Consider the following 14,655-nt stretch of genomic DNA (forward strand, 5'->3'; position numbering starts at 1 on the left):
TTTTCCTATCTGAACCAATTTTTTTCGAGGCATCTAAATGGGATACCACTATATTTTAGATACTGTCGAAAGGGTACTGTCTAAAGTCAGTACCTTGCAAAATTTAGTGACAGTGTACAAACATTCACTTAACAGTCTTAATTCCCCACTGCACAGCGGAGGTGGAGCTTGAAGCTACCGGTTTTGCTCTCGCGTGCTTGAGTTTTGTACTCGTAACTCGCGCTTGATACCGTTTGGCTCAGCAACAAATGAGAACAGGTTCTCTGTTGAGGAAGTGAGATGGTAACATCACGGGGCTACAAATTAGAACTTCAGCCGTCATTTCGCTCACTGGACTACGATGCCACCGCAGCGAGTAGGTGCCTTGCCGAGGCAACAATCTCTGCTTTTGCCTGCGGTCATCAACCCGTTTGTCCAAGACACCAAACTAAGCAACGCTGCTATAATTAAAGTGAGTATTTCTTCTTCTTTTTCTTTTTCTTCTTCTTCTGCTTTTTTAAGAGATTGCACAAAGGCAGGATTTTGAAGAATGCTCGTTTGGTAACAGTGTTTCATAGTGTGACATAGTGCACTCAGGCTGCTGTATCCAGGGCCTGTAATCTTCTCCAACACGGCTTTGACAATCAGCTTGTAAAGCCTCCTATGCAGCACAACAGACTGAGCCATTGGGAGCTTTCTAGAAAGCTTTCCAGCAATGTGGATTTCTAGGCTCGTGCATATTTCTGCTAGGTGGGAGGTCAGTTTTCAGCCAGGCAGCAAGTGACTTGAACACCAGGGAGGTTTGGGCCTGTAATTAATATGCATAAATGTACTCCTCTGCCTGCAGTGTGTCTTGTTGGGAATTTTCTTGGTCCCTCTTCGAGCTATCTTTATAACCCTGGTTCTGATGGTGTTATGGCCAGTGTCTGTCATTGTCACCTTCAAGCTGCCTCTGAAAGGAGCTGTGGAGCCAAGCACAGGATGGAGAAGGTAACTATGGATACCAGTAATATCCAGTCTTTCTCAGAGTTGGCCACGACTTTATCACACCTAAAGCAAAACAATAATAATATATTTAGCTTATTCTTGACATCAGTTTTGTTTACTTGCAAATGATCTTTTGCTTATTTATTTTTTCAAAACTTGGTTGCCCAGAAAAACTGTTTGGCTAATCTGGGACATCAATAACCCATTTGCCTTTTTTACTGCAGACATTTTGTTTGCTAAGCAACTGCATTCACCTTGCACGCCATCTTATCACCATCTGTCAAAGTGAATTGAACTACTACTACTAAACGCTTTGAACATATCTATCAAACAATAAACATATTGAACTTTAAGTTTTGCAAAAGTAATGAATTGTACTGAGGTGAGAAGAAGGATAAAAAGTCAGTTTTCGCTCATATGCTTTACAGAAGCAAAACATGCCAAAAAAATAATAGTTCCTGTAATAATGAATTAGCAGCTACTTGTGTTCATGTCGACTCATGCTTTTCTAGATCATATCCTCTTCACAAGCAATACCTCACCTCAGTTTCCTTCAGAAAGGAACTAGTCGGTGGGGGGTTAAGGGGAACTGGAAATGATGTTTTAGCCACTTTGTTCACCTCTGATGTCCAAAAGTAATAACAGACATTATAATTATAATAATTTTCTATATCTGTTTATATCTTGTATGAAAAGGACTCATTCCACTGGACTTATTAAACAGTATGTCTGTACATATAGTCTGAAAATGACAATTAGTTTTGTAGTCTATATTTTACTTGGGTGTGTGTTGGCTTCTTCACACTTGTTCACAGTGTAAACAGTTCTTGTGATCTTAGACTACAACATTTTTCATACATTTTGCAGATGACTGACAGAAAAAAAAACATAAGTTTAAACTATTGAAATCTTGTAATCTTGTGTCTTGTCTTTTTTTGACAGACAGGTTAGGCTGTTACTACAAAGCTTTATATCAATGAATTTGTGTTGTATTGCAGATACCAGTGAAAATCGCCACCCTGCTTTGTCGAACCACAGGTTTTTTTAACCTTGATAGTTTGTTTGCATTAGTAAAATGATGAACCATCCTTCAGCTTAAAGGCTGTATACTATTTTCGGAGCCTGTGACAAATTGCTCAGAAGCACAGAAAGTGTGACATGATAGTTTAAAGCAGGGCATAAGCCCACACTGCATAATGAAGGAAGTGAAACTTAACCATAATAACTTGACTGATAGCATACGTTAAAACGTTTTACTGTAAGAGCCGATTGATTAATGTATCTTTAAATATTCATGTTTGTATTCTCTTTAATTTGTTTCATATTAAGTATGTGAAACTAAGTTCATAATGTCATTCATCATTTTGTATCTCTGACTCCATAGCAACACCCCTTCCTTCCTTTCTACAGTTTTTGAGGAAGCAATTGGCAACAGTAACATACTTTGCGCTTTAAGGTTAAAGAAAAGCACGAAATTGTGAAACGCATCCTGTTACCACAACACATCAGTCAATATACTGAACCGATAAACAAAGAAGGTCTAAATAGACCCATTAAAAATATTATACCAGCCCTTTTTATGTAAAGAATTTAGGATTTTCTCATGCAAAGCTTCTTGCACTGTTGTGTAGAATAGACAGTCACTTCCCGTTCACATTTTTTTTCATTCACAAAAATTCAGCAATTTAAAAAAAAATTTTTTTATCTCCAGATTTTTGTGTCAAAGAGTGATGGCTGCCTTGGGGAGGGCTTACTTCTTCAGCATGGGTTTTCGAGTGGTGGTCAAGGGTAAGCAGGCCAGCAGCCATGACGCACCCATCCTGGCTGTGGCCCCCCACTCCACCTTTTTTGATGGGATTGTCTGCGTTGTAGCTGGCCTGCCCTCCACTGTCTCCCGTGTCGAGAACCTCGCCACACCCATCTTTGGCAGTAAGATACTTTTTGCATGATTGTTTCGAACAGGAAAGTAGGGACAAACTGTGTTTGTTATAGTCCATTTCCATCTGCCTTCACCTGAATGCACAGTTTCCCACTCTCTATGAAACGTGGGAGAGTTTGTAATATATATACAATGGAATGTCATTACTTGCTGCCTGTACTGGGTATCAATTAGTCCAGTACTTTGGAGTTGTCATTGACATAAATCCTTGTTATAGTAAGTAAAATTTACAAATGCACTCTATGAAGTAAACACGAGCTAAGACATTGATTAATATAAGCCTTTTCATCCATCTTTTTAAAAGTAATAACAACACATAACTCATTTCATATCTGTCACATGTGATTTGTTAAACAGTGATATCACTCTGTCTTATTTAACGCTTACAAACGAATGCAAATAACTAAAGCCTGTGCACCAGATTAGTGGAAAATATGATCAAGATTACTCTATTCTTTTGTATGTTCATTACCATTAATCTTTTGTTCTCTCTTTAGGGTTCCTTCGGAGTCTCCAGCCAGTGCTGGTATCTAGAACAGACCCAGACTCCCGGAAGAACACAATCAACGAGATTAACAAGAGAGCCAAGTCAGGAGGCCAGTGGCCACAGGTCTGGCACTGCAGTCATTCTCAATAAAAATGACTTTTATATGAATTTATTCGTTGTTTCCAAAGGAGAAAAACTGTATTCAGTGTTGACTCAGATTATTTTAAAAGCAATCTTTGCAATTTTGAGGGGTATTATTTTACCATTCAGCAAGGATGCTTTTTTTTTCAGGTTCTTATATTTCCAGAAGGAACATGTACAAATCGCTCATGTCTTATCACGTTCAAACAAGGTAAGATATAAAATGTACATTTTGTGTAGTGTAATCATTAGTTTAATTTCTATCAGCATGTCAAATGCATTTAAAAAAGATAACAACATTTTACTATACAAAACTTAGATCTACTACTGTATTATAGAACATTTAGTATTTTCTCTTAACATAAATCAAATCCATTTAATACATCGATTTCATAACAGAGAGTGCTTCTTCGTACGTTATTCCATTTAATCAATATTTGATGTGGTTTGTGTTTTAACTTTTGGTTAACTGATGCCTATAAGAGTGGTTCTGTATGTGGTGAGAGAATGGAGAAGTCAGAGTAAAATCATATAGTTTTACAGCTATGCACTTCATGTTTAACTACACGCTGTGTGGTTTTTTTTTTAATTTTAATACCTACTGTTCCCCACGCCACTTTTAGGTGCCTTCATTCCTGGTGTTCCTGTGCAGCCTGTGCTTCTGAGGTATCCTAACAAACTGGTAAGTAGGGTTGTGACAGTAATAGATTTTCATTTTTCGTACATATACATACACAGCCAGTAATATCTGTTCAGTGATGTAGTGCAAAACTATAGGAATAGTGTATATATTGGATTCCCTGTTGGATTTGTAGATTTGCTCACAAACAAATGAACAGTCGTATTTTTTATGATAGTTTCATTTTATTGGAGAACGACTTACTTTCTAAATCTTTTACCTTTTTTTGGTTGTGGCTCGGCAGTTCAAAGCTTCAATTCCCTCCAGATTTTCGTGAGGATTGTGGGCTTGTCTCATCATTGTGTTCACTAGGAAATCTAAAAGCATGACATTCCTATATATTTGTAAATGATTTTAAAATTTATACCAGTGTTGTAGTGGATAATATAATATGACACAGTCCTATGTGCAGACTGTCTTATACCAATGTTAAAGATTCAGGAATGAATGAATAATATACTTGTGTTTTTTCTCTGTAGGATACAGTGACTTGGACATGGCAAGGATTTAAGTCGTGAGTATGCTTTATAGAGTTTTGCCTCGTCCAGTATACATCACTCGATCTATAAGTATGCATGTCTAAATATGCATATTTATAAATTGCATGCATTTGTAAACTGTCACTTTTTCCCAGAAAATAAACATAATTATTGCACAATTATATGGCTGCCTTATTTTTACAACACTGTAGTTCTAATGAATGAGAATGTATAACAGTTTTTTTGATTATGCAGGAAAACACTTCTGCTTTTGACACTGTGCCAGCTCTACACAACAGTAGAAATTGAGGTAAGAGATTTTCTGATTTCTCGTAGTGTTTGTATAATAACATTATCTCATGAAGTCGTTTAAAGAGTTTTAGTTGTTTTGGATATATGATGTACTCAAAAGGACTCTTTTAAACTAAGGCTAGCAGAAGTTTTTATTTTCCTTTTTGGTTTAAGTGTACTTTTTGTTTGACTGTTCTCATACACTTCTCATCTGTTTACATGCTTCCCAGTTCCTCCCACCTCATATCCCCACAGAGGAAGAGAAGAAAAGCCCCGCTCTGTTTGCCAGCAGAGTACGAGAAACTATGGCCAAGTAAGTGTTCATTAGTCTTAAGCGTATAATGTATTATGTAAAGCAATTTATGTTGCCTTTTCGTAAAGAGGTTCTGTGCAAAACCACATTGCACTGCATATTGCTCAAATGCAAAGTGGAACAATTTGCTATAGAAAGTAAAAGTACTGTATAAATGTTTAAATAAGTCATAAATATAGTGTTATGCACATGCAAGGCTACTAAGCTGATAAGAAAATAAACAAGTGGTCAGTATTGGAGAGTGAGTGCAATTTGTCAAACTAAATTTGCATTTTTTACTGTCTTTAGGTCTATATCCATGCACAGTGAATCTGGCTATTGCTTTGCTATAATCTTTGTGTGCCTCCTTTGACTACTATAGTGAGTTGATTAAATGTCTGCAAACCTTCTATTTTTAGGGCTTTGGGCGTTCCTGTGACAGACCACACATATGAAGATTGCCGCTTAATGATCTCAGCTGGTGAACTCACACTTCCGATGGAGGCTGGCTTGGTTGAGTTCACTAAAATTAGTCGCAAACTCAAGTAAGAACATGTAATATGAGCGTTACCAAAAATTGCAGTTAGTACTGACCAATGCAGCTTCAAAGGGTTCTTATTGTTGTTAATGTTGATTATGATATAACCTGTCACCATTATGTTTGGCTCAACTAGTCTGAAGTGGGACAATATAAGGAAGGAACTTGACGGTTTTGCAACCATGGCCAGCACCTGTAAGGGGGGACGCATAACTATTGAGGAATTTGCCAGTTTCTTAAAGCTTCCTGTCAGCCCAGTCCTCGAGGATCTGTTTAGACTGTTTGACAGGGTGAGAAACTTGTATGTTAAATATTTGTTAAACATTATATGTTGAAATCAACTGAACATTACCCTTTTCAAATATCGCCGTGGCGTGGCACCACTTCACAAGGTTTTAAAACAGCCAGTATTTGGCCTGGCCAAGCGAATGACATTTATTAGATGGACACATTTGAATGTGAATGATCAGTAAAATAGTGAAGTTCATTTTACTGATAGCTGTAGTATTTATGTAAGTTTAGGCACTTTAGAAAAACTTCGCTTGCAAACCCTTAAAAAATAAAACACCTTTTATATTTATTTTTATAAAGCTCTAATAGGGTATGTGAAATGAAGTGAAAATCCAATACATTTCTGTGTCACAGTGCTGCACCAGTTGGAGGGGGAAAGCTACTGAGTTTCATACTTTCTGTTCTCTTATCTGTGTTCATCACTTTCAACATGAGTCAGAGAGCATGTGTTTACTAAAAACTGAATGTTACCTTGTATCATGTGCATTCATAAACTTGTTATCAAATCACTATAGTAGTAAAGACTTAATCAAATAGTATTATCACTATTACCAGACACCGAATAACAGCAGACAACAAGCGCTTGCACCATAAATGATTAAATGCTGTCGATCATAATAATCTTTACATTTAACAGCTCATCTGTTCTAATTGACCTCTCTCTCTAGAATGGAGATGGCACTATAGACTTCAGAGAATATGTTATCGGTGTGAATATCCTGTGTAGGCCATCTAACACTGAGGATGTTCTCAAAATGGCTTTCCAGGTGAGACCATACATTTCTCATACTGATGTGTTCATATTGGGGGCTGAATATTATGCAAATCTCTTGGAGTGAAGCAAGAAAAATTACAACAGCTCCTTTATTGACTCGCCCAAGGTAGCACTACTATGGTTTTTGCAAGGCAAATGACCTTCAAGGGTATTTATACATTTCTGTATAAATACCCTTCTGTACACCTAATATGTTACTTCTATTGCATCATGCATTTCCTGCTGATAGTAGTTTTATCACTCTATCATGATAAACTAGTAGCTATGAAGGATATATCTGAGATGCTTAAACTGTAATCTGTGACAATTTGTGAGAAGTATAAACAGTGCAACTGTTATGAATATGAATATATATGATGTTTATATATGAAATATATACCCCAAAATATAAAAAGCATATACACTTTGCAAAAGGAATAAGTTAAATGCAAAAAATGACCAATGTTAAGATAAAATCAACCAGCCCAGCCCTTACTGTCTGTGCACAGCAGCAGCTTTAGTATAGCAAGAACAAAGGCAGCATACAATTCACAGAAGGTTGCATAATGTCAGGCTAACAATGTGTGTCTGCTGTGAACATTTTGCTGGCCATAAAGTCAGATGCAATTTGAACTTACTAATCAAAACTTACTTTCTCCTGCTTCGTGCAACGTCCAAGATCATTTTGAAACCTTTTTCTTGAAAGTCGTTACTCATTTCTCACTTTTTATTATCTTTCATGCAGCTTTTTGACACAGATGAAGATGAGAAAGTCACCCATGACGAGTTTACTGCTCTGCTGTGCTCTGCTTTGGGTGTGTCAGATGTAGACATGACCAAACTTTTTGAAGCGATTGATGCCGACGGCTCTGGTTTCATTACCTTCAGTAAGTAGAATCTAATTGAAGAGAAAAGCCTAATGCAAAGCTCCCGTTATGTCTTGTGGCCTCTTATTTGATTCCTGGTGATATTTTGTCAAGAAAATGTTAAATAAATAAAATAATAATAACAATAATAATGGATTGCATTTATATAGCGCTTTTCGAGACCCTCAAAGCGCTTTACAATTCCACTATTCATTCACTCTCACATTCACACACTGGTGGAGGCAAGCTACAGTTGTAGCCACAGCTGCCCTGGGTCAGACTGACTAAATTGTTCAAAAAATAGTTCATTATTATTGTGTGTACAGCACTCTGTAGTTTTTCTCTGTTCTGATTCTTTAGATGAATTTCAAGAATTTGCTGCAACCCATCCTGAGTATGCCAAGCTCTTCACCACCTATCTGGAACTTCAGAGATATCAAGCTATCCAAGAAGCAAACCCAGGTGATCTGGAACTTGCTGGTCAGCCCAGTTCAGGGGAAGAACCAGAGGAGAGCACATCTGACAAAAAAGATGACTAAGACAGACCATAACTGTGACTTTTATTTGACTTCACTGAAAAGAGAAATGAATACAAGGCTGTTGCAGTCTTGTCAGCATATTCAAGTCACTGCAGCAGAAATGGTCATATATGGTGAAGCGCTTGCATTTTTATAGTTTTAGAAAGCTTTGATTTTCGATTTTAGTGCCTTATAGATAAAAAGCAACTTACCCCCAAATTTTTTCTGTCAGTGTATTTTTGTGTATGCTTTGCTATGACACGAAACACAGATGGGGTGCGTCATAGCAGGACAATATGTCTGAAAACTGGTCATTGTTTTAAATAAGGTTTACACCTATTCTTCAGTCATCACTGTGGTTTTTGCTGGGTTTTTACTGACGGAGATGAGCACAGCCTTGTGCACCTTATCCTTTGTCTTTGTAATTTTTCTTTAACAGAGTGGGAAATCTTGCCAAATCAACACAAATTTTAAATGTAAGCAAAGAGTCCTTGTGCTTCTTTATTACAGTATAATTAGAGTACTGTGAGCAACCCAGATATGTTCTGTTTTAAAATTTTGTCTACAGTGAGCATAGATGCTGTGCATTACACTTTTCCCACCCTCGGTGCTCAGGGACACAGAACTTGTAACTCAGCTGTATAATTAGCCAGAAGTTTGCTTTGCATGTGTATCTATTTGCATTTCTACTGAAGATTGTTGTTGCTGAGACAGCACCACGTCTGTGCAGCTTTAAGTTTACTAAAGCAAATCAACCACTGAAAATAGGGCAATTTGTGAGCAAAAAGGCAACGGTGCTTCTACACAACAGCATATTCCAGTGGGGTATGCTTTCAGACCCGATTAACTAGAGGCATTGTTATTTATTTAGTGGGTTGTATTGCAATTATGTTTTGCTTTTTGTTAACACTGCAAAATGTTATTTTTAAAATAAAACAAGAACACAATCCTCTTTGCCATTTTTTTTTTATTCATCACAGAGGAAACTTGTAATGACTTTCATAGACTTTGTTTCTATTAAGGCATAAGTGCAATAAACAGGCTACAGCTGAACTGCTGTTTTTCCAAAATCACCACAAGGTGTCAGTAGTTACCCATTGCAGTTCTGTTGTGTGTGCCTTTTTTCTTCACCCACTTGCCAATGTGAGTTAAAATACCTTGTGTCTATTTTGACTGTACCTTACTTTGATGTTGGCGCTAGACAATGAGGTTTAAACTGGGGGAGGAATTAAAGGCAGGCATGTACTGATAAAATTGGATAAATGTTGTTGTGCATGTTTGTAAGATTTACCTCATTACTGGCCAACATGGATGATTTTTTTAAGCTATGGATATCTATAGCATGATTCAGGGGTTTTTTCTGATTACACTTGCTATGGATTTAAATGTTAAAATTATTTGAATCAGAGAAATATTTATGCAAATAAAATAACATCCTTGCATGTCTTGAAAGAATGTGTCCACTTTTATCATTTAAGAATTTGTGGAATTTTCAATTTCTAAAAAAAAAAAGATTATAATCACTTATCATTTGGTACATATTGATCTGTCAACTGATTGGTGAAACTGTTGCTTTTACGTTTACCTTACGTTTTAGCACAACTGTGTGATCCTCCTCACCTGATCTCAGCAGAGAACAACCACTAAATGCAACTTTAGTCTTAATACAATTTTGGTTACTTTGTTCTCACATCTACAGAAACACAAAAACGCACAGTCTTGCTTTATATGCACAGACAAGGCAGAAATGAGCGATGGAGAGCGGCCTCTTCATTGAAAGCCCGCTGTTACACAAACTGTGATTACCAGCTGTGATTTCCACCTTCAATTTGTTTTAACCTTTTCAAACATACAGACGCTCATTTAATTTTAATCAAAATTGATGAGGTGGCATGGAATCAATTAAATCACATTGTCGCCGCGCTTACAACAGTGTGACTCCCTCCCTACCCCCAGCTTCTGCTCTTCTCTTTGGCCACATCTCCCTCCATCCTCACACTTTCCTCTGGATGGTTCTTGTATATTGCTGTATCCATTTGAGCCATGCCTGCAGGGCAATCCTGTCGCAGTAGATTGTGGGAGAGATGTGTTGGTAATCTGATTTGGTCTCCTCAGGACCTGAGTGAGTGATCAGCCTCTGTGGATGCGAGCTGGACACAGGCCTCATACGGATTGGGGACTCACCGTGCCAAGCTGGAAGGAAAGGTCAAACCCGACAGGCCTCACTCCTAAATTAATGTGACTCAACTTTGGGCCTCAATTTAACCGAGCTGCCTTCTCAGGCAAAATCAGAACCAGGAATCAGTCTTGGCGGAGTTCCACTCTGCAAACTGAAATCCATCTGAAATCCATTTAGTGTATTTCAAAAAGTTTAAGGATGATTTTTATGTTGCGCTGACAGGTTTGACTTTCAGTATACAAGGCAAACACTCTAGTCCAAGCAATCCCAAATATCATGTTTTAACATCTACAAATGCTGACCATATCCAAATCCACATTTTGCTCATGTAACTCCAGAAACAACAGAATAGTCTAATTCATCTGCTTTTATGTAATATTAATAAAAAAAATATGTCTGTGAAGGTTCTCAGTCATCCAGGTCATCGTAGTCAAAGGAGCTTGCAAAGAAAAGTGTCTGGACTTCTTTAAGAAGTCTTAATAAAAAAAAACAAACAAACATGAAAAGTCCCCAGCTTTGTTATTGCAAGGATGTTTTAGGAATCTTACATAAGAGGAAGAAATCAAAATAACTTCATGTTCCTATAGAATCGACTTTCCTGATTATAAAAACAGGATACCTGGGTGTGTGTATACATAGTCGTCTGACCCTCCTTCCTATGAGTGACGAACATGGACATAAGGTTTCAAAAACACAGTATTAACGTTAGCTTACAGGTCAGAGGAGTGCACAAAAGTTCTGGCAAGAAGAGGTTGGCAAGCTGAAATGCTGGAAATGTTTGGATGAAAGTACGTAAAAGGTATTAACGCTTTTACCCCACCCAAGCTTGAAATTAGGCCTTAAAAAGATAACATGTAAGAAAAATGATAAAGGCTTTGATCTCTGGTCCACTACAAATGCTTTGTTCTTCCTGGTTGTATCAATTGTAAAGTGGAGATCTTTTCCACTGATTTGGCATGGCATAATGGGCTTTCACTTTGAGATGTGCTGCATAGTTTACAAAAAAAAAAAAAACAGTCTATGAATGTTTGGCAGCATTATGGCCCTCTGTAAAGATGAACCCACTGTTTAATCTGCTGTCAGTTCAGCTGTACTAAAGCCAGCTGGAAAGGCTGAACGTGATACAGGTGCTGGGTTCAACTGTAGCTCAGTGTAAATGTTTAATTTAATTCTTTTGGATGGTTTCCTCTCTAGACGCTGGTATTTTGATTTAATACATTTTTACTGCGATCGGTGCACTCATTAGTACACACCTTCACAGCTCACATGTTGGACCACCCTTGACTTTTGCTAGCTTAAGCTTAGCAGTCTTTCTCCTACAGCTCTTCAGGGAGTTCCTCCAAATTTCATTGTTACATTTCCTTATCACACCAGATGACACCTTGTTGATTTTCATTCTCCTATTATTCTCTCAGAAAAGTGATTGCGCCTCATTTCCTGTGTAGTGGTTTATAGAAACAGTGAAGGGCTCGGTGAGGGCAAGGTTCGGGGAACCTTATAAAACATCAGTTATCCAGCGCCAGTATCTGCAGTGAAAGTTTGTTTTCTTGCTCAGTGTTTAGGGTGTTTTACATCTCTGTCTGATTTCCAGATGGTTCTGTGAATGAAGGGCAACAACTTTTCCTGCGTAATAGTCGAGGATGGGTCAGCATGAGGTTGAAATAAAGAAATGTGTCTTTTATTTGCCAGTGAGACTGGCCAACAAAGGTGTGAAAGTGTTTCTATTTTTCAAACAAACCCCAAATAATGCCTAGATCAGTGGTTCTTAACCCGGGTTCGATCGAACCCTAGGGGTTCGGTGAGTCAGTCTCAGGGGTTCAGCAGAGCCTCCACCGTGACATGCACGGCTCATTTTGTGCACCAATAAAAAAACATATCTATGTCTTGAATTTGAAAAAAATCATTTTTTTATTTTTCACTAAAGAGGGGTTCAGTGAATGCGCATATGAAACTGGTGGGGTTCGGTGCCTCCAACAAGGTTAAGAACCACTGGCCTAGACACTCATTTTCTTCCTCTTTTTCCTACTTGATTCCTATTGCCAACAAAACTTGATCATGCGTTACAGTGTTTACAACAGTTTCACAATATGTATTTATGGTTACATCATAGAAAAGTAGAAGTTGGAGGATGGAAATTGAAATGTGTCTCTTAGAGGAGATGTTAGTGCAGTCTGATTCTAATCTATAATTTGAAATTTTATGTAAGACTTCCTGATCAACTGTAGCCTTTTTTCAAACCATAATCATGTCAATCAGCATGCTATTAGGCTTCCCCTTTCAGGCCAATGATTACTACCCACAACTGAAGGGTTGAAAGGATGTGACCAACTGAAAGATAAAAGTCTTTTTGATATACTGATGAGGACTGATGGAGGACTTTTTAGAGACAATGGCATTCTTACAGATTTTCTTTTATGTGTACGTGTTGGCTGAAGCTCTCTTTACTAGTCTGCAAGTTTGGATTGTCTTAGGCATATTTTAAGGATGTGCTGTGTGCTGCTCGGAACATGGCTCTCTGTCCCCAGACATCTGACTCAAACTGCTGTTTCACTCACCAAATGTATACAGCAAGAAGGAAAAAGACTTAACATTGCTGAAGTAGTTAAATCTTTGCAGATACTACTAAAGCCTAGAGGGGAAAATTTAATGACACTCCTCCCTTAGTGAGGCCTGGAGAGATTTAAAACAGAGAGCTTTAAAGGGGCAGCAGAACAAAACAAACCCACTCAGTACTAATACCATGAACTGATTGCCATGTAGTAAAGACCTGGTAAGTTAAGTCTGCGGAATGACCACGTAAGAATTGCATTTTTGTTTTTATGTGTAAGGGCAAAGGTCCTTTACGTTAAAATTGTGGCCTATGGATTTACAGAATAGCCTGAAAGTCTCATTTAAGCTGTGTCATATGTGTCTGTTTTGAACTTAATTATAAGGTAAGACAGAAAGGTATATATTTGTCATTATATTTATAATATTACCAAGACTGAAACTATTAAGTAGAATAGGTGCATATGGCATTGTATGGAAAGAAATGTTTGTGTGGTTTTAAAGGGCATTAGAAGGGAAAAGTCTTTGCTTTGCCCCTAACTAAATGTTCAGGTTAATTCTAGAGGGTCATGCTGTGGCAGCTGAGAGATTGCCTCTCCGTTTATTACAGTTTAAGCCTAAGGTCAATCAGGAAGAATCCAAATCTTAAGAGAAAAAGAAGACTGAGGAAAAAGTGGAGGATAGAAGAGGACTTAAAAACTCCATGGATACAGCATGATTAGGGTTATAGACTGATTTGCCCATTCCCAGTATTTGACCTGCATTATGCACCTGCACAGCAAAAAACTGTGAGGACTATTACCTTTAAAATAAATGTGCTATTGTATAATATTTAAGATGACTGAAAATTTGAAGGAACACACTTGTTGAAGGTACATCATAACAAAACGCAGTACATGCAATTTAGCTGATTATGGTCAATTTTATTCTTACCTAGAGATGCCATTTTCAAATGTAACTGGCACTGCAAAATAAAGTGCAAAAGAATAGAAGTAATTCAGAAGAAAAGGGCAGTAATAACACATTATCCTACCTTGTTACCTGGTCCTTTGTCTTACCATCACTGCAGTTATTCAATCTTCACAAACAAAACGCCTCCAACCAGCCCTGTTAGGGTTTTTAAAACAAGCACTGGAGAGCAAAGAGGACATTCATTGACTTTAATGGGATGAACTGATCAACCATATCTAATAGAAATCATTGCCCCTGGCAAAAGCTGCTTTAGAATTGAATTACACATGGGACACAATGCTTTTATGGCTTCTTAGAAAACTGTAATTCAATCTGTTTAGTGCAGAGAAGAAACAGATAAAGTCCAAATGAAAACATTAAAAAAAGTTTTGGTGTATGTGAAATTTACGTGCTATAAAAACATGAAGGTAAAGCGATCATATGTCTCTTGGACAACGTTAAATCCAAACACCAAGTAGAAATGCACATAGGCCTACATGCGCTATCGTTTTACCCCATTCTTGACACGGAAAACTTAAACATCAAATAAATCAACATATTCTAACAAGTTTGTGCTGTGTACGTTTTGTGTGTTTGTTTTTCTCACATACTTGATTTATAGAAAAAGCAATGCTTCGTATAAGTTCGTACAAGTTTCGTTCCAGGTGGAACAATCTTACCACGACTGTACAGTCGGATGTAGGCGTGCAGATTTATGGAAACTTGAGCTATGACAA

General features: G+C 37.6%; 1 protein-coding gene across 1 annotated transcript; it reads left to right on the forward strand.

The window, feature by feature from the left end:
- The first annotated feature begins 208 nt into the window (after window positions 1-208).
- Window positions 209-9,696, forward strand: lpcat2 (lysophosphatidylcholine acyltransferase 2). Its single transcript, XM_085254700.1, has 14 exons — window positions 209-451; window positions 827-969; window positions 2,678-2,895; window positions 3,403-3,515; window positions 3,684-3,744; window positions 4,157-4,215; window positions 4,692-4,726; window positions 4,947-5,001; window positions 5,213-5,295; window positions 5,694-5,819; window positions 5,949-6,102; window positions 6,772-6,870; window positions 7,603-7,744; window positions 8,084-9,696. Exons 1-14 carry the CDS (start codon window positions 341-343, stop codon window positions 8,260-8,262), a joined length of 1,578 nt encoding a protein of 525 aa, XP_085110826.1. The 5' UTR covers window positions 209-340; the 3' UTR covers window positions 8,263-9,696.
- Window positions 9,697-14,655: the final 4,959 nt, after the last annotated feature.

Source organism: Mchenga conophoros, linkage group LG1, assembly GCF_057382185.1.
Source record: "Mchenga conophoros isolate Kocher_MC1m ecotype Shallow Benthic linkage group LG1, M_conophoros_male_GT1.1, whole genome shotgun sequence".
NCBI classification, from domain to species: Eukaryota; Metazoa; Chordata; class Actinopteri; order Cichliformes; family Cichlidae; genus Mchenga; species Mchenga conophoros.